Source organism: Charadrius vociferus, unplaced genomic scaffold, assembly GCF_000708025.1.
Source record: "Charadrius vociferus isolate BGI_N301 unplaced genomic scaffold, ASM70802v2 scaffold15, whole genome shotgun sequence".
Taxonomy (NCBI): Eukaryota; Metazoa; Chordata; class Aves; order Charadriiformes; family Charadriidae; genus Charadrius; species Charadrius vociferus.
Genome location: NW_009650064.1, coordinates 6348795 through 6369259, shown reverse-complemented (window position 1 = coordinate 6369259; position 20465 = coordinate 6348795). Strand labels below are relative to the sequence as shown.

General features: G+C 37.9%; 1 protein-coding gene across 1 annotated transcript in view; it reads left to right on the top strand.

The window, feature by feature from the left end:
- Nucleotides 1-20465, top strand: part of INTS8 (integrator complex subunit 8) — a 31628-nt gene that overhangs the window by 3143 nt on the left and 8020 nt on the right. Inside the window, exons 2-18 of the mRNA XM_009891931.1 lie at nt 1208-1382; nt 4957-5097; nt 5515-5586; nt 6814-6865; nt 7897-8079; nt 8583-8690; nt 9410-9565; nt 10182-10282; nt 11723-11864; nt 13059-13129; nt 13267-13442; nt 14330-14463; nt 15096-15206; nt 15897-16098; nt 16644-16765; nt 17832-18016; nt 19441-19474. Coding sequence (XP_009890233.1) covers nt 1208-1382; nt 4957-5097; nt 5515-5586; nt 6814-6865; nt 7897-8079; nt 8583-8690; nt 9410-9565; nt 10182-10282; nt 11723-11864; nt 13059-13129; nt 13267-13442; nt 14330-14463; nt 15096-15206; nt 15897-16098; nt 16644-16765; nt 17832-18016; nt 19441-19474 — 2165 coding nt within the window. The remainder of the gene's footprint in view (nt 1-1207; nt 1383-4956; nt 5098-5514; nt 5587-6813; nt 6866-7896; nt 8080-8582; nt 8691-9409; nt 9566-10181; nt 10283-11722; nt 11865-13058; nt 13130-13266; nt 13443-14329; nt 14464-15095; nt 15207-15896; nt 16099-16643; nt 16766-17831; nt 18017-19440; nt 19475-20465) is intronic.

The following is a 20465-nucleotide window of genomic DNA, read 5'->3' as shown; positions in this document are numbered from 1 at the left end:
CGCGGGGCTGGTAAAGCCCGGAGGGCGGGTTTGGGTGGGGAGGGGTTGGGAGGCGGCGGGGGGTGCTGTGCCGCCGGGGATGGGGACGTGGGGCCGCGGCTGCGCGGCGTTACTTAACGCAAACGAGAATGCATCTTTCTCGTTTAACATCGAATTTTCTATTTAATAACTTCGTTTCTCCGCCGACGCTGTGCTTTTCCTTTCGCATGTGTGAGTTTTGTTTGCGGAAGTGTTGCAAGTTGTTTATTTTTACTATGTGAACTGCTGTTTGTAATGAATTCTTACAATTTGCAGCTGGTTTTCTCCCATTAAAGCCTTGCTAGCGCCAGGAGCTACAGTCTCCCTAAAGGTTCAGCGCTGAAATTGGTTTGTTGTCTTAGAGCTGGAATTAATAGAAACCTAGTCTGATGTATTATAAAAAAAGTGACCATATTTAAAAGTAGCTGGTCTTTTGACGGTCATAAGGGGGACTCATCTTTCTCAGTGTGTGAATTCCATGAGCAGGTGGAGGAAATGGGAAAACCTGGGACAGTGTTGCCTTTGCAAAAAGTAAATTTAAGAATAGTCAGGCTTGATCTTTGTGCTTAGATCTTATACTACTATTTTGCAATTAAAAATAATGATTAATACTAGTGTTATGTTTCACAAAGTTCAGTGAGAGTATAACAGTTATGATTTGGCTTCAGTTTTTCAAAACAGCTTGAAGGTACTTGAGAGACTATCTTACCGTAAGGGGAGACTTGCTTTTTTTAAAAAAAAAACCAAAAAAAAAAACCCAAACAGTCTAAAAGTCTCTTCTAAATGTATTCAGAAGTACCAGGAGTTGTTTGTAAATACATTTTAAAATACAGAAGAGAATTACAAGTATGTATATATTTTTACAACAGTTAACTCGTGATTTCAGTAGACAGCATTTTTTTTCTGTTGATGCAAGTACTGAAATATAATTAATATAAAGTAGTGAAAATAAATAAAAGTATTAGAGTGTGGTTACTATGGTCAAGTAAAGCTGGAAGTTAAACAAAGATATGCGAATAGTCTGATTTGAGGCAGCATAGGGAAGATGCCCTTTGGGATTAGAATGTGCCAGATGACGATGTCAGCTGTGTAAATGGCAATAAGATAAGATCCCTGTTCGTAGCTGCAACAAGAAATTAATTTGTGGGCTTACAAAGAGTTTGAAGAGCGGCTGGGTTTTTTTTTGCAGATCCACCACCTGTACAACTGATTGTCCAGTTCTTGGAACAAGCTTCAAAACCATCAGTGAATGAACAGAACCAAGTCCAGCCACCACCTGATAACAAAAGAAACCGCATTTTAAAACTTCTTGCTCTTAAAGTTGCTGCTCATCTGAAGTGGGATTTGGATGTATTAGAGAAAAGGTATAGTCTGTACATCTTCATGCTGAAATTACTAAACTGAAGTGGCTTGAGATCTTTATTTTAACAAAAGGAAATCTGTCTCGCTCCCTTCTTTCACAGCATATTTCTTACGTTAAGAAGAGTCTTGGGTGTGACAACTCAAATCAAGTTCAATTTTATCTGTGAGTTAGAAAAGTGTTTTGATAAAGGCAATGTCTGCGAGCAAATCTATACTGTTTATAATTCAGAGGAAGAATAGTGCATCTTAAGCATTAAGATGTGCATGTCTGAACTGCATAAGGATGAATTTTAGTTTACACTTTCTTCAGTGACAAAACTAGCTTAAATTTCCCCCTTCTGACTTTATTGAAGTTGGAGGTCTTGCTCCAGTTTTGTTGGTGTAAAGCACTCCATATATCTGCGAAGCAGATTGCTGAACTGGCTGGTTAAAACAGACAAAACTCCACCTCTGCATTTTTCCTTTGAGTGTTTTTAACCCACATAATTTCAGCTGCTGAATAGTCAGATGAGGTAGAATAGTTGACAGTGCTAAATGCATTAGGGAACTGCACTTTAGTGGTGTAAAATCTTAGTGGGACAGTACTTATCCCAGTTGTAACTTGCGTAGAATCATAGAATCATTTAGGTTGGAAAAGACCCTTAAGATCATTGAGTCCAACCATTTACCTAGCACTGCCAAGTCCACCACAAAACTATCTCCCAAAGCACTGTGTCTATGTGACTTTTAAATGCCTCCAGGGCTGGTGACTCGACCAGTTCCCTGGGCAGCCTTTTCCAATGCTTGACAAACCTTTTAGTGAAGAAATTTGTCCTAATATACAGTCTAAACATTGAGGCCGTTTCCTCTTGTCCTGTTACTTGCTACCTACCTGTCACTTGGAGAAGAGACCAACACCCACCTCACTACAGCTTCCTTTCAGGTTGTTGTAGGGAGCGATAACATCTCCTCTGAGCCTCCTTTACTCCAGGCTAAACAACCTAAGTTCCCGCAGCCGCTCCTCATAAGTAAGCCTTCACCCTTCACCAGCTTCACTGCCCTTCTTTGGACACGCTCCAGCACCTTTATGTCTTTCTTGTAGTGAGGGGCCCAAAACTGAACATCGTACTCAAGCTGCGGCCTCACCAGTGCTGAGTACAGGGAGATGGTCACTTCCCTAGTCCTGCTGGTCACACTGTTTCTGATACACATCAGGATGCTGTTGGCCACCTTGGCCACCTGAGCACACTGCTGGCTCATATTCAGCTGGCTGTTGACCAACACCCCCGGGTCCTTTTCTGCCAGGCAGCTTTCCAACCACTCCTCCCCAAGCCTGTAGTGCTGCATGGGATTGTTGTGACCCAAGTGCAGGACCCAGCACTTGGCTTTGTTGAACCTCATACAGCCTTGGCCCATTGATCCAGCCTGTCTAGATCCCTCTGTACAGCCTTTCTACCCTCAAGCAGACCAATGTTCCCACCCAACACGGGAGTTGCAGGAAGTCTGCAAACTTACTGAGGGTGCACTCGATCCCCTCATCTAGATCGTTGATAAACATATTAAACAAAACATTTGGCTTGCAGATGCCTTGGAAGAAGAAAGTTCTTTGTTAGATAAAAGCTACGTGAACTCTTGAGTGTGTTAAAGTTTCTTAAAAAAAAAAATAATTATGCTGTATTGTCTTATATCTTTTGAGTTGATCTGAAAATCGTATGTTCTTTATGATATTATATAGACATTTTTAAATATCAGACATGTTTTGAAAAAAAAACCCCAAAACAACTATATTCCTTCAAATTACTGGTAGGGCTTGTTTCTTCCTATATCGTTTTATTTGTATTGCTCACTTGTATTTTAGTATTTTGGGGGCTTTTTATAATGTGCTATAATGAGCAGTAAAAGGGCTTGGAATGAGATGTCCTTGATTTTTACCTATGAACTTCTCTTACTTCGCATGCCCCCTCCGCCACCAGTAATATTTTTGTCATCTGTTAAGCTGTGTCCTATTTATCTGCCTTAGTGAAGAGTTGTGAGTTGGGATTACCACTTGCCGAAGTACCTTTGTAAGATACTGCACAACTGCAGAGGATGAACAGAAACATTTGTTGTGGTTAGTTGTGAAAATATTGTGTGGACAACAGTATCCGGTATATAATAGGGTTTTTTTCATATATATACACTTTAGCTATGAAGGCAGATGTATGTGCATGTGTACAAGAGGGCTTTTTTTCCTTTTTTTTTTTTTTTTAAAGCTGCTTCCCTTCTTGCAGGAGGAATTTATACTGACTTTTATTAATGGTGTATTTTCTGTCAATTAGTATCTTCTTAAAATGCAGGTATAATCCCGATTTAAAAATCAGCCCTACTGTATGACACTATTGGGCTGATTCTGGGGTTTCATAGGATTGCTTTGTCCGTCTGTGGTGGCTTTTCTTGATAACCTATCTGAAGTAATTTCAACTACCAATGTAGCATCTCTATATAGGATTTAGTTCTTGTTCTGTTAGCTTGTGAAGCCTGAGATTGTTCTAACTTAAGAAATATGCTTTTGAGCCTTTGGGTATAATCAATTAAAAAACAGTCATGGTAGTTAAAAAGGAATAAAATAACAGCTGGAGCCCAGCTTTTTTCTAAAACTTCTGCTGTTATGAATGGTTGAATGGTGTTCTACTCTTGCCAATGAAAACAAGATTCCGACCTCACATAGCAAAACCAGTGTTTCTTAGTTTAAAATGATAGCCTGGTAACAGACCTGGAGCCTGATATTAAACAAGACCTAAAATTTGTTAAACAGGACTTCTGGCTTTGGTTGCCAAAAGCATAGTTTCACTGGTTGTTTTCAGTGCTGGTTGCAAAGAATGCAAGTTTTTCACAAGATCAAAGGTACTTTGGCAGTAGCTGATCACTTCTAATTTCAAATGGTGTCTAAATTAGTAATAGTGTTTCAGTTGTGTTAAATTATACCTGAAAAGCTTGGAGTGATGCAGTCCAGCCTGCATGCCTTCTAATTTTATCAAGGAAGGCTCTGTCCCAGCTAATGTATATTTTACATAATACAGCTTACAGTGCTCTACTCTGGTGCCTAGTCTTAACTTCACTGTTTGCTAGTGAATGCTGCAGAAAGGGAGTTAAGCCATAATAGCACAAGAGAAATGTTCTCTTTAAGTGAGTGAAATTCTATTTGTAATGGAAATGTGGCTGTTTACCTTCTGGAAGTATGGTCTGGGAATACTTTAAAAAGAATTTCTTAATAGTTGGGACTTGCTGTTATAGGTGACTGGATTATTCTGGAGATGTGTCAGTGTGGACTGATCCAGTGGTGCATAGTAGTAGTTCAGCTGTCAGGGCAACCTTCCATTTGGGCTTATGCTGCTGGTACTGGTAACTGCTTTACATACCTGATCTAGAATGGCATCTGATACAGAGCATTTCATTATGCTCAATAAACATGCTACCCTTACTTCCATAGGATGTTAAGTAATAATATAGTACTGAATAGTAGTGTATATTATTTAAACATTCCAGAAGTAGGATTACTACATGAAGTATCTGATTCTCAGGGGTTTTTGTTGGTTTGTTTTTTTTTTTTTTTAATAGCTTGTCTGTTCCTGTATTGAACATGCTACTGAATGAACTTCTGTGTATCAGCAAAGTTCCCCCAGGAACTAAACATGTGGATGTAGACCTGTCCAGCTTACCCCCAACCACTGCAATGGCAATACTACTCTACAACAGATGGTAAACTACTTTAAAGCAATAATCTTAAAATACTGATAGAACAAAACAATGTTTTCTTCTATCTGTGTACTTGTACGTAGAAGGAGAAAGAATCTCAAAGTAATAATAGTTTCGTGATCTGTAGGTAGGTTATAGTGAGGAGCTGAGTCTGGAAAGCTATTCTGCATCTGGTTTTGTCCCCTGAAAAAGATAGTCAAGGAAGTGGTTTTACTTTATAAAGGTAAAAATCTTGTTGTGTTTTAGTTTTTTATGGACATAAGAGCATTTCTTAAATACTAGATGTGTTCTTGAGTAGAGCATGTATTCTAATGGTATAATGTGTCTGAAATGATAAAGCGGTATTTTTAAGGTGTGGAATCTGCTTATTACACTTCTGAGGCTAATGCCATTCTTTGCTTAATTTTCTCCCCTATGTAGGGCCATAAGGACCATCGTTCAAAGTAGTTTTCCTGTAAAGCAAGTGAAACCTGGTCCACCACAGTTAAATGTGTAAGTTACAGGTATAATTCATTAGGACTTCATGTGTATTTTGTAATCTCAAATTTAATTTCTGGTGGGATTAAATCACGTTAGTAACATACAGTTGCTTAAAATGGGTAACTGTAGCATGGAAAACTATAGTTTATTTCAAGTACCTTCTTATTTACTTGTCAAACATGCTTGATACATATAAGTACTTTTTTGTCGTTCCAGTGTCTAAATATTGCTGTGACTTCACAGAGGCATAAAAATCATGGGAGAAAAGGAGATGGCAATTTGCCTAGGCAGAATGCTTATTCTCTAGTTTAAACAGGGTACCTTTCTTGCATCCTGTTTTAACTTACAATTGATTGCTTAATGCAGTTGTTTTATAGCAATGTGCCACATTGTATATGATAACCTGAGAAATAATGAAGTGTTTTCACTTGCTTCATTAAGCAATAAATTGTAATTTAAAATGCAAAACGAATACTGACTTTAGAAGTTGTGTGGCTTTAGTTATAACCTGTCCTTGGAATTGACTTTTATGTTACAAATTTCTCTAATAAAGTTAGGAGTATTCCAGTGGTACTTCTCATGTTTTTTATGTTAATTTTATACTCTGTTAGGATATACTCGCAAATTTCTCTAATAAAGTTAGGAGTATATCAGTGGTACTTCTCATGTTTTTTGATGTTAATTTTATACTCTAGTGTTAGGATATACTCATTTGAGAGAATCTGTTATGTATGGTGATGAAAAATACTATTACTAACCATTTTACTATAAATCTTGTATTGTCTTATATGTATCAGTTTGATGCTGAATCAAAAAAGTCTGTATGGGGAAATAATTTTAAAATACTTTTAATTTTTACATAAACACATGAACATACTTCTGCTCCTGATACATGCTCGAGAAGATTTAAAAACTTTGCTTTGAGACACTTGAGGCTGTGGAAGCTGATTTATTCATGATAGTTTTGCTGATTTTCACAATCTGACTTCTAAAGAAAAAAGCAATGAAAACTTGGTAACTTCCATTTTATTGAACCACATTTTCATCCAAAACTTTTTTTTCATTATATAATTCTGTATTTCAGGTAAGAACAGTCAGCGGTCTTGCATAATCATGTAATTAAAATGTAATTAAGGAAAACTTCGTATGAAGTAATTGTTGTGGTCTAGAACATAAATTAAAATAACATGCAGGTTTGCTTTATAAATGAGATCTTGACCTCTTCTCTGTATTTTACAGGATGAACCAGATGCAGCAAGAAAAGGAACTAACTGAAAATATTTTGAAAGTGGTGAGACATTTTTTCCCCTCTTCTTTTTTTTTCTTGAATTTACGTGTAAATGTGAATGGACAGGAAATAACATCAGCATCATAAATATACATAAGCATCAAAGTTTTGTTGGATTCAGTACGCTTATATTATGTTTGCCGCTTTTAGTATTTGCTGGAGTTCCACTGCGTGCATTTTGGACTGTGTTGTGTCTGCATTGCATGTAGTATGGAATTTGTTTTGTGGGATTGAAGTATTCTTTCATCAGCCCATCATTGGAGCCTCTATTTGAGGCAAGCCTCTGTAAAACCAGTGTGTGATTAGTAATTAAGACCATATCATGTTTGAGCTGCAAAATCATATGGCAGCAAAATTCAACACTTAAAACTGTTTTAAAAGGACTTAGTAGCTGAGTGATTTCTGTATGTAGCTTTCAATGGAATGCAAGTTGTGCCTAAAGCATTTCCCTTTGAGAGAAGCAAGAAAAGGAAGAACAGTCTACTTCCATAAGTAGTCTGGCTCATTTTCCTACTCTTGTACTACTTTGAATCAGTTAAAGAATTTGTATTATACATTTTCTACAATTTCTTACTTTTTCGTATGTTTTCACATAGATGAGCATGAATGATTTTTAATTGTTTTACCAATTCATCAAAGTGTTTAAAAAAAAATATCTTGCTCTTCATGTAGAAGCTGGTTTTGGTTTAGCAGTGAAATATTAACTTAAACTTTTCAATCTGACTGTTGCATAATTTAATGCTCCAAAAATGAACAAAAAAGTGTAGGTGAAACAGAAACATGTTTTGTTTCAATTGGAAGTAAGGGTTTGATCCTGTTTCTCTTGAGTACCCGAAACTGAAGTAGAAGTCACAAATTTCTTTTTTGTACAAGAAATACAGAAGCAGATTCTACATAGCAATTAGACAGGTGTATAAGGACAGGGTTTTTTACTGTCCTTTTACTGTACTGTTACATTTCTAGTGTTAATTTAAATGTAGAGCTAAACTCAAAACCAAGAGGTTTATTTTTTCGTTGTGTTTGAATGATTACAGTTGAAAGAGCAGGCTGCTGATTCCATCCTTGTCCTAGAAGGAGCACTTAAATTAAACAAAGATCTTTATGTCCACACTATAAGAACTCTGGATTTATTAGCCATGGAGCCTGGTATGGTGAACGGAGAAACAGAGAGTTCCACAGCTGGACTGAAAATCAGTGCGGAGGAGATACAGTGCCAGGTACCTTACATTCTATCTTGAAGCTTTCAATTTATATCTATTTCTTTAGGCAAAGTGTTAAGTAATACTTTGGAGATAACTTGCAGTACTTTTCTATTAATATTTCTTATGTTGTTTTCTAATGCAATGAGATGGTATTGACTTCATTTTTACATTATTAGAAATTTTTTCAACACTAAATTTTGTTGCTTCCTCTCACTTTTCCCCCACCCCTGGAGTAAACCATTTTATGGCAAGGACAACTTATTGTATTGTTCTTAATGATTATTTGGAAGTCGTACTGTAATTTTATAATGCCTGTCCAGAATTACTCATACTGAGATTGCAGTTAAAGAGGAAACAATTGAAGTACGTGGGGAAAGGTATGCAGTGTATGTCGGTACATCAGAAAAAACTAGGAATAGTTTAAAGTGCGTGTAAGGTTTGAGCTGAAATACTTAATCTGACTTTAAATGTTATGTAAATTTCTAAGATAACGTGTTTTATATCAATGCTGTTTGCAGGTTTGTTATGATTTGGGTGCAATCTATTTTCAACAAGGATCTACAAATGCAGCTGTTCATGAAAACGCTAAAGAAAAGTTTTTCAAAACAAAGGAGTTGATTGCAAAGGTAACGAGTGTTTTATTAACATATATGTTCAACTCTTCTAAAAAAACTTGTCTAAATTAATGCTTCCTTCTCTATCAGTTTAATAACTTAGTGCTACACATGGTCTTTAGAGAAACTTCATGAGATTTTGACAGCAATTTTTGTTTTTTCACATTTTGTCTTGTGTGAAATGATATTAATCGGCTGCAATATATTGCTGCTTTGTTCTATGTTTTGTAATGAATGTTCTCTTACACAAATTGTATTGATGGTCAATGAAATTCAAGAATAACATCTCCAGTGCTGATATTAACTCGACTGAACAATACATTCTGTGTCCATTGTGGTATTATGATTGTGGTGATGTGTTTTTTGAGGAATGTAACCATACAGCACTTGCTATTCTCTTTTTAACTTTCCCTGGGAAATCAGATTGTCTATGTTCTGACCTTTTGAAAAATATATCATTTTAAATTACAACTAAGGTATGCTTCCTTTTTTACTTTGCTTCATATTTATATTCCTGAAACTGCAAAACCTGGATTTCTATTTAAATCCACAAAACATGGTCTAAGCTGTAAAGAGCACATATAAAAGTATGCTATTACAAAATCTATACATGCACATGCTTTGGTTGTTTTGCTGTTACTTGGGGAAATTGTAAGTCTCTGTGTTTCTGAATTAAGTTTATGCTTCATAGTATTTTTGCCACTAAGATTTGATTAACTCTTACTTTTCAGAATGGTTCATCATCACTTCATTTTACTATCGATGAAGAACGGTTAGCTGGGTATTGTCAGGCTTGTGGAGTTCTTACCTCATCTTCTGATGATGCATCTCAACAGGCAACTCCTTATAGTCAAATCCATAGCTGTATGAAATCTGGCAACTATCAGGTAAGGTGCTTAAATAAACTCACATATGTTTGAGGGTTTTTTTATCGTTCCGTGTGGATGATTGCACCTGAACTGATAGGGATTTTAATAAATTTAAGTGCTCCAGTTAGCTATTAACATACTGGTTTAGAACACACATATCTAGGAATATAACATAATCTGATACATATTAGATTAAAATATCTTGGATTCCATGCAACGTAAATAATTCCTACTAGCTGATGTATGGATTTTGCAGGTAGAATCTAATTCTTCGAGTTTCAGGGAATGTTGCTGCTGAGATGTGCAAGTTTGTTTTGTGTTTTTCTTTGATCTGTGATACTAGAGAACTTTTTTGTTGTTTGGTCCCTTTCTCATTGTTTAATGCATTTTAGTATTACATATCCCCATCCCTGGAAGTGTTCAAGGCCAGGCTGGAAGAGGCATTGAGCAGCCTGGTCTAGTGGAAGGTGTCTGTGTCCATGGCAGGGGGGTTGGAAATAGATGATCTTTAAGGTCCCTTCCAACCTAAACTGTTCTATGATTCTATTATTTTGATCGGTTTTACCAGACAGAAAATTACTTTATTTATATCTTTTGCATTATCTGTTGACTATTCCAACTGTGTTTGTTACAGGACTTGGTGAAGATATTCCTTGAAGATAATCTAGCCCTCAGTTTACCTGTTCAGTTCAGGCAATCAGTGCTGAGAGAACTCTTCCAAAAAGCTCAACAAGGGTAAGACATTAAGTAATCATCTGCTCAGTGATGATGAAAAGCAATTTTTGTGAGTTTTGTATTTTTCATGGAAGTATACAAAATCTTTCAACAACAAATTACTTGCATTCAAGAACCTTCAAGCCTTTATTTCTGTTAGTAACAGCCTAAACTGCCATCTTCCAACTAAGGAGCTGTGTTGTCATGTATCTCACTGTGGTCATATGTGGGAAAAAATTAATGAGTATTAACACTTGCATAAATAAAAATATCAGTAAAGTGGTAAAAGTCATAATTTATCATATATGTGTGTGCATATAGATATATATAAAATTTATAAATATAGTTAGTGCCTCTTCAGAGGCTTTCTAAAACTTGAAGTCAAAGCTGGTCAGGCTAAGCGTACTAAGCAGTAATACTGTAGGAGAAGTGGACTTCATTTGGAACACTGGCAGTGTAGTTATCTGTGATTAGGAGCCTTGTGCACTGCTGAACTAGCCCGGTGCTGAAGCATTAGTATGGTACACTTATCATAAGAAAAAAAGACAGCTTGTGGGTGACTCCTAACTGAGAAATGCTGAGCATGTGGCTGCATCCAAAATTCAACTTTCTACGGAGCTTAGGCCCTTGAATCAGGGCTGTATGGAAACCATCTACATAAAATCGTGATGATAGTTCTTCTCTGAAGGGAGGGTGCCTAGAAGTATTTCAGTTGAAGTGAGAGAGGCTCAGTTTTACAAACGTGTGTGAGGAAAAAGAGGTATTGATGGTGACAGCCTCTTGGGTAAGAGGTTAGTAGTTACTGAATTCAGTTTTCGCTTCAGCCAGAGAAGAGTCAGATAAACATCTCTTAGAAGAGCATCTTAGAGGCTGTAGCTTAGCACTCTGTGGGATTGTTTTCATCTCTGATACTGCTGATACAGAGCACCATCAAGTGATGAGCACTAGACAGAGAAGGATGGAGGAGCATGACTTTGCAATCTAGTTAAGGCACACAGAGAAGGATTAAAAGAAGGAAGCCATAGGTTCTGGTTGGTTGTTTTGGATTTTTTTGTCCAATTATTCTGTATTCTGAGATACATAAATATTCCTGAAGTGTTTTGGGCTGTCAGCCATGCTCAGGACGTGCTTGCCAAGAAGCTATGCACCTTTGTGTCAGTCACACTGCTCTAGTTGGTGTTCCAGTGGTACAGTGGTACAGCTTCTGTAGCTGAAGCGATGATGAAGTCTGTGTGTGAATCAGAGCTGTGGGCAGGGAGAGAATTTTCTTGTAAAAAAAAAAAAAAAGTGAGGTCCTGAATAAACTTAAGTAGATCCTGAGTAAAGTTTTTCAGAATGCAGTTTTGGACAGAGGCACGTGCTCCAAACTTACCTTGGGATCTGGCAGCTGGAACTTTGCTGTGATACCAACTCTGTGTTTGTTAGAGAAGCTCTGTGATCTTTGGTTTTGTATTCATGCAGGAATGATGCTCTGGATGAAGTGTGTTTCAAAGTCTGCGTGTGCAACACAGTCTGTGATGTATTGCAGGGTCGAACAATTGATATTCAGTTTTGTCAACTATTCCTGAAACCCAGCAAAGAGAAAATAGACTTCCTCCTTGAGGTAAGAAATTATCTGAAATTAGAAGGGGAAACTGTAGTGAGATAATCTCTTTCCCCATATAACAGTATTGTTGCAAGTAATGCTCAAACTTCTGAAACAGAGAAAAATGCTTCGTAAGGGAACTTCTCAAACATATTTCAACTTCTTTGCAGTTAGTACAACTATGCTGTATGTGATCAGTCTTGGATCTATGTTCATAGCTCCATTTCCATCTGTTGGGGAGGAACCAAAGTTGACCTGTTATTTCAGCTTGGATTTGAAATTGCTGTTGTTCATGACATCATTCAATTATATAGACATATTGTTGAACATTTGTTTTCAAGGAACAAAGAAATAAATTCTGCAAGACAGAGATGGATACTAGAAAAACAAGTATCTGTTGAAGAGGACCACTTTGCCAACTTTGTAAAAGTTAGCATGTCATGAAATGATCCTCAGTTACGGTATCTGTGAGACTTAAACTGTTGCCCTCAGTGAAGCTTTTTAGGAAACTATAATTGCTCAAACTAAACTTACTCCTTTTTTTGCTTTGCTGTCATTTTTGTGTCTTTTTTTCTTAATATGAGCCTTGTCTTTTGCTTGTCTCTTCAAGTGGGTGGCAAAAATTGACTGTCGGTACTCTGTTCTTCAGAGCAAGTAAAAGCTATTCCACAAACTGCTCATATTAGGACTTAAGCATATTTCTCAAAAAAAAATCTCGTAAGCTGGAAAATAAATTCAACTATAGTTATCTTTCAACTACTGCTTTTAAAAAGAAAAAAAACACCAAAACCAAAATACCCACACCCTGTTAGTCCTAGTGAATCTTAAGGTTTTGCAGTTAAAAACGTTGGTTCGTTTTTAAACTCATGTAGCAGGGCTTGTGATCTTAATCATCTTGTGAGGCTGACTGATGCTATGGCACTTGGCGTCAGCACAGCTAAATATCAGAGGAATAGGAAAAAGGAATGTGAATTGTGTCTGAGGGAAGATCAGTTGTCTGAAACAGCTTGTCTAGTGTACAGGTTGAAAGAACTCTGGTCCGTCTGTGGTGGCTACAGTGTTTATCATATAACTTTGCTGCCTACCTTGAGAGAGAGGTTTACTACCCAGTACTAATTGTGAGTCAGAAAATTGGGCAGTAACACTGTCTGTAACCAAATATTTTAAGAGTTTTAAGGGGCTGCTTAATTTTTTTACTGCTTTCTTTCCCAGGTTTGTTCAAGATCAATAAACTTAGAAAATGCTTCTGAAGCATTGAGGAGAAAAATGGCAGCATTTCTCAAGTAAGTATCAGTATTAAGATACCATGAATTAACACTTCGTTGTGCTGTATTACATTGCTTACAGTGTTTTGAGCACTTATGACTGGAAAAATAAACAGCTTCTTCCTGCTCATGTATTAACTTTTTTATTTGTTTAGAAACTTGTGTTTGGGTTTGGAAGATCTTCAGCTTGTCTTCATGATTTCATCTCATGAGCTGTTCATAAAACTGCTGAAAGATGATGAACGGAAGCTGCTCATTGATCAAATGCGGAAGAGATCTCCTCGAATCAACCTGTGCACAAAACCTGTGACTTCTTTTTATGATATCCCAGGTAATTTTCACAACATTTGCATTAACTTATATGCAGGCGGTTAACCTGTTTCCATGTTTGAGGTTACTATGTTCGGTTCTGTTCTCAGAAAAGAGAATACTTCCCATTTTGAGTTGGTGAATGTCCTACTTGTTCAAGAAGGTGGATGTTGTTTGCTTATATTTTGCTTGTATCTCAACTGAGTATAATAGGTACGCTCAAATGAATGTGTCCTAGCTGACCAAGTGGAAGAGGGGTGTGGCGGCTGGTTTGAACCAAATCTTGCTGTGGTAGGTGTTCCCAGAAAGGGCACCCTGCCTCTGAGCTCATACCAGCACTAATGCTCGTGTGACTGTGGTGAGCTGGACCAGGAATACCATCTGGATGAAATTTTAAACCTACCAAAGTGAAACCCAGATCTTTTTGGCCAGTTCATTTCCCAGGTATAATTGGCTGACTGTGCAGCTGTGCAAGTCAAAGCTAACATAAGATGTGCCAGATGGTGACTAGAGCTGGAAAGAACTCACGTTTTCAGCTCTAATACAGCCTTGCATTGACTTAAGCAAGTTGTGAAAATGCATATTTTCACTAAGGCAGTATAGGAATGCTTTTTTTTTTTTTTTTTAAATGCAGATCTTGAACTTTTTGCTTCAGTGTAGCAAGGGTAAAGGACCACTCGGAGCTGCTGGGGTGAGAAAAGGAGGCATTGCAAGCAGCCCTTTAGGTGGGGGATCTGGGAAGTTGACACAAGGTGTTTGTGGAACGGCACGAAGGGATGTTTGAGGCCTAAAAAGCATTGATGTATCTGCTTTTATTACTGTGTTATGTTTAGAATGTTATATGCTAATGAAATGTAAGCATGTACATTAAGAAGAAATGTGCTGTAGACCTGATTGCTTTTCTTCTAGCTTCAGCAAGTGTCAATATCGGCCAGCTTGAACATCAGCTCATATTGTCAGTGGATCCTTGGAGGATTCGTCAGATCCTAATTGAGTTGCATGGTATGACTTCAGAACGCCAGTTCTGGACAATTTCAAATAAGGTAACTTATTTCACATCTTCATGAGAGTGTAATTCAAGGACTGGTTAGGTATCATACTGCAATGAGCAGTTAACATCTTGTCATCGATCTTCAGTACGATTTATTTCCCTCCACACACACACACTCTCTGCATAATGGTAGTTCAGTAAGAATGATGATACATATATAAACTTGCATTCTCTATGAAAAGTATTACAACAAAATGCATAACCTTTGCTTTAAGGAATTACTGGCTGTATCACAAGCTTTCCTTGTGAGAAAATAAATTTCTGTAACTTTTGCTTTCAGTGTTCTGCCTAGTTAGCAATATTATTTTAAATTCCTGTCATTAAAAGCTGGGAGCAGGAGAGAGGAAGAGATTTTTTGGTTAAGTAAGGATTTCTTGTCTTTTTTGTTCATACTCTGAATATGCAATAATTGGGATGGGAAAAAAAAGACCAAACAAAGTAGAGTAGCTAGCCATTTTTATTGTACTTTTATATGAGCAGTACATTACTTCTGATTAGATGCAAAAACGAAAGAGACAGATGCCAATAGCTTTCAATATTTGAGTTTTGTTTTTAATGTTTTAAGCAGTGATGTGAATTCTAAAACCTGTTTCTGTGCAAATGTCCTATATATTTCTCTCCCAGTGGGAAGTACCAAATGTTTACGGCAATGTTATTTTAGGCATCAAAGACAATCTGACTAGGGATTTGGTCTACATCCTTATGGCGAAGGGATTACACTGCTGTGCGATTAAGGTGAGCAAGCCATCTGAAGTTACTGGTGAGTTAGTTTGAGTAATTAAATTTTAACAACACTAAAAATATGGAAAGCCATTTTTGAGGAAAAAAAATTGAAAAATTAGGAGGTGAGGGAGAGGTAGTAACAAGCTCCGTGTGTCGTATAATGGTGTTATATTTCAGTCTCGCAAAGTTCCGTCAGTAGAGCAAGGATAGTGGCTTTCCAGTGACTTGGGTCTGGAGATAATTTCATTCATACAAAGTTTTGATTATGATGTACTAAATCATACTGCATCTAAACCCAGTGGTGATTTGACTTACTGATATGAAGTGCTGTTCTTTTGGCTAACTGGTTTATATAGGGAATTTGTTGGAATGCTGTTCTACCTGCCTTGTAATTGACAATACTATAGTTTGCAAAACTACAAGGTAAAACTGAACGGCACCTAATATGCCAGTAGTTATTTCTGGTGTTTTGCTTAAACATCTTGTTTTGTTTGAAAAATCTGGAACTGTTGGAGCTGTTAAGCTTAATAGGAAGTCCAAAGGACTCAAAAATGTGAATAGTAATTGAGATGCTGGAGTAATGCTAATGATAATGGATGCCAAGGCTGATTCAGCCAGGATAGCGCTGAACAGTACTTAACTTTTAGTCTCTTCCCTTATGAATCCATTAGTAATCATTAATGCATATCCTCTTTATTGCAGGATTTTGTGCATGCAAAACAGCTTTTTGCAGCTTGCTTGGAGCTCGTGACAGAGTTTTCTCCAAAACTCCGTCAAGTCATGTTGAATGAAATGCTGCTTTTGGACATTTACACTCATGAAGCTGGTGCTGGTGTTTCTGGAGAACGTCCGCCTTCTGATCTTATAAGCAGAGTACGAGGATATTTGGAAATGAGAGTACCTGGTATGTACATTACTGTCTTTCCTGCAATGTAGTAAAGCACAAAGCTTGAGAGAAAGGGGAAAAAAAACCCAGCTTTATATTGTAGATTTACCATTTAAATGCATAATTGGAAAAAAAAGAGTGAAGTTCGACACTGCTTTTAGTGAGTCTTTGGAAGTTTGGTTAGTTTTTAGAAACTGAAAACGAGAACAGCAGCATCATGATGACTACATAGTGCTAAACACTGGCAGTTTCTGTTTAGTGCCACTTAAAGGACTTGAACAGGATAAACATGTCTGTGTTTTTATCTGAGAAGTTCTGCTAGTGGTTAAAGCAGTTCGCACATGGTTTCACACTGAGGGAGCAACATAGTACTGTTGTGGTTGGAGGAAGCTGCTGTTGCTCCTGATTTTCAGAGGTGAGGTCTCTTGTATGGCAAAGCATCATATTTTTTCTGTAGTAGATCTGGAATAGCAATGGCTAATTAAGGGAACAAATTTTGCTTGTTTTCATATAACACTGTGCTTTCTTGAAAAAAGTTAAGCGAAGAACCCCTTTTCTTCCAGATATTCCTCTTCGGCAGGTTATAGCTGAAGAATGTGTTGCCTTCCTGTTAAACTGGCGTGAGAATGAGTATTTGACCATGCAAGTTCCGTTACCTCTGGTTCAGACTAATCCTTATGTGAAGGTAATGAATGCTCAGTCTCAAGGCCTTGTCAGGCTGTAATTGACTTTCTCCTGTTAAAGTCTTTTGTGTTTTAAAAAGTGAGTACCCTTCTGTCTCAAGTGTATCGGGTTTTGTGGCTATAACAGATAAAGCCTGGTGTAGAAGACAGCAGAGCTAAGCAAAAAGTGTATTTGAGAGTTGACAAAAGGCATGGAGGCTGTGCTGCAAGAACAGATGAAATGAACTGCATCTTAGCCTTTGCTGGCTGCCACCTGAGATTGGTTCTGTAAGCATCAGGCATGTGTGGTTATGATCCGTAAGCTGATTGAAACTCTGTAGCACTTCCATAAAGGGCTCTCCTCTCAGCTGAAACTCAGCCTAGATTCATGTAAGAGGTATGAGAAGCGTACAGATCTCAGGCTTCATGTCTGGTTGTTTTTCTGTTCCTAAGACACTTGTTTTCCAAATGTGTTGTAATGGTTCCATTTTTCAACCCAACACCAGTGTTGAATTTCTGGGTATGTTCAAGCACTGTGTTTTTTGAAACTTTGCTTTCAAAATGGTTTTACAGCAGTGTTTCTACTTCAAAGTCAGGCAATGAAACTGAATGCACTTAGTATTACAGGACAGGTTACTTTTTGGCCTGCTCTGCTTACCTGTGGTATTTCCTAATTTCCATTTTGAGGTTCAGCTTTTTCTGTATAGTAGAGGATGCCGGTTTTAGTTCAGATTAATTATTATATGAAAGTTAAGGGAGTTCTAGGGAGCCATTCTTTGTAAAACTGTATTTTATGGGTTTTAGGTCTTATGCAGTATATTTGAGTAGAGTATAAAGCTTGTTTTCTGGAGCCTGTAGTAATGAAATGTACCCTGAGGAGACTAATAAAGGGAAAAATCGTCTGTTGTTTAATTCCTGTCTTCCAGGTTCCTCATCAGTGTCCTCTATTGCAAAGTTTAGTCATATTGCTTTGTAGTTTGTAATTTAAAATCGCTTGCTTAGCCATTTTAAATGCCAGTAATTCCTTTACTGTAGTCAGTAACTACAGCGTCCCTGAATATTGTATTTTTTTTTTCTTGCGTTGCATAGCTGGGACAGTTGCTGGCTGCTACCTGCAAAGAACTTCCAGGTCCCAAAGAAAGTAGACGGACAGCTAAAGACCTTTGGGAAGTTGTTGTACAAATCTGCAGTGTATCCAACCAGCACAAACGGGGGAATGATGGCAGAGTGAGTTTGATAAAGCACAGGGAGTCTACACTGGGCATTATGTACAGGTGTGTTTTCTTAAATTACTTTTAAAGATTGTTTGAATTGTATATTTGACCCTTCAAGGATTGTCTGGATTCCACTATCAGAGTGGTGGCAGCAGCTAAAGATGTCTACCGAGTGAACGGCATTGCATATTAGCGGTGATGTATTGACTTTCCTTCTCAGAGGGTGATTCAGGTCAACATACAGACACCAAAGCCTATATGCCTGTTCTCCTGTTATAATCAGTGTAATCTTCCAATAAAGTCAGTGGCATCTAGAGGACACTTTAGCTGACCGACTAGAGGTGTTTGCTTTACATCAAATGGAATTGCTCTGCAGACTCCATTGACTGTATTCGTTAACTTGTTTTTTATAACTGTATTAAACACCTAGTTCGCAGCATAGATGGCAGAAATCTAAAGCTAAATGTTATTCAGTCTTGAAATGAAACTCTAGTTTGGGTGAGCCCGTGGGGAAGAAGGAAAGGATGACAGTATTGCTGACTTGAGTAATTTCACTGTCAGTTACCTAACCTCTGCCAGCCTTAGTCTTAAATGATTGATTCATTCAGGATTCTCAGATTTGTCCACCCAGTGTTTTCAGCCTGTTCTTAAGTCCACGCTTGATCATAAGTTGCCTATTACAGTAAATTCTGGAATGTATGATTATGTTAAACAGCTTTCTATGTTAAAAACTTGGAAAAGGTGCCCCTGTCGAAGTATTGACTATTTCTTTGCCTTTCTTCAGCTAATCCGGTTAATGTGTACCTAAAGGCCAGCTACTTTTGCTTACGTGGCTGTGGGATGGGTGCAAGAGAGTACTGCTTGGCGTAGGTTTCAGTTGTATACTCTAGCAAGGAAAAGGAAGCAGTACAGGTGCAGTCTAGGATACTGAACCTTTTCTGACCTCTCTGATTCAAGCAGTAAAGGGCACTGACCTTGTTGTTATGGAAAAGAGGCAGTGAGCCTTTTCAAACAGGCTGTGCTTGTCTGGATTGTCTTACAGTGACAATTTCTGATGTGACATGACAAGGAAATCAATGTACATTCTAAATGATCGCTGTTTACCCTCTTCTGTAAGCATGTAGGTCACTTGCAATCGTAGCTTGGAGAATTACAGTACAGTTCAATTGCTTTCCCTTTTAGAGCCAATGGTTGACTTACTACAAAGTCATTTTCATCCCTTTTATAGCTTGATGGAATAACAGATACCTCTCATTTAACCTGTTTCAAATGTAAAAGTAAAACTTTCCAGTGACTGTATCAAAAGTGAATGACCTGCTTGAGCATTTTCATGTATATACCCTGCGTTTGTAAACTTAGAGGTGAAGGAGTATTTTGGTGGGTGAAGAATGTGCTTTATTGACCCTCATTTCCAGTGTATTAAGTCTGTGTATATTCTTTGCTGTGGGTGATTACTTATATGGATATTTGTGTCCCTAATTTAGGAGTGAACTGCTGTCCTTCATCAAAAAGCTTCGGGTAAGTTATAGTAGTCTTGAGAATGTGTTTGCAACCAGAACTTTCTTTTGGTATAATATTTTTCTGGACTTTTCCTGTTAAATTCAGAAAATCTGATACCTATACAGGTGTGTTATATGGCTGAAGAACTTCTGAATTTGGTATACTTGCCATACAGCAGCATGGAATAGCCTGTTAAAAAGAAAATAAATCCTGAATTCTGACAGTGGAGATCTGTTAACATTAGGAGTATATTTTATTCCAGCTGTCATGAAGCAAAGCATTCCTTTTGGAAGGAGAAGGAAGCTGCTACTTGCATTGTAACTAAGCAGCAGAAGTAAAAGGAAGGGAAACTGTTTTATACCTTGTGGGTTTGTAAATGCATAGAAAGTTGTAGTATACAGAATCACAGAATTTTCAGAGTTGGAAGGGACCTCTAGAGATCATCTAGTCCCACTCCCCTGCTAAAGCAGGATTGCCCAGAGCACATTACTCAGGACTGCATCCAGGCGGGTTTTGAAAATCTCCAGAGAAGGGGACTCCACAACCTCCCCGGGCAGCCTGTGCCAGTGCTCTGTCACCCGAACTGTAAAGAAATTTTTTCGTGTGTTGGAATGGAACTTCCTATGTTCCAACTTGTGCCCATTGCCCCTCGTCCTGTCACTGGGAACCACCGAGAAGAGTCTGGCTCCATCCTCCTTCAACCCACCCTTTAGATATTTGTAAGCAATAATAAGGTCTCCCCTCAGCCTTCTCTTCTCCAGGCTAAAGAGTCCCAGCTCTATCAGCCTTTCCTCATAAGGGAGATGCTCCAATCCCTCAATCATCTTGGTTGCCCTTCGCTGGACTCTCTCCAGCAGTTCCCTGTCCCTCTTGAACTGGGGAGCCCAAAACTGGACACAGTATTCCAGTTGTGCCCTCACCAGTGCAGAGTAGATGGGGAGAATGACCTCCCTCGACCTACTGGACACACTCTTCCCTATGCAGCCCAGGATTCCATTGGCCTTTTTGG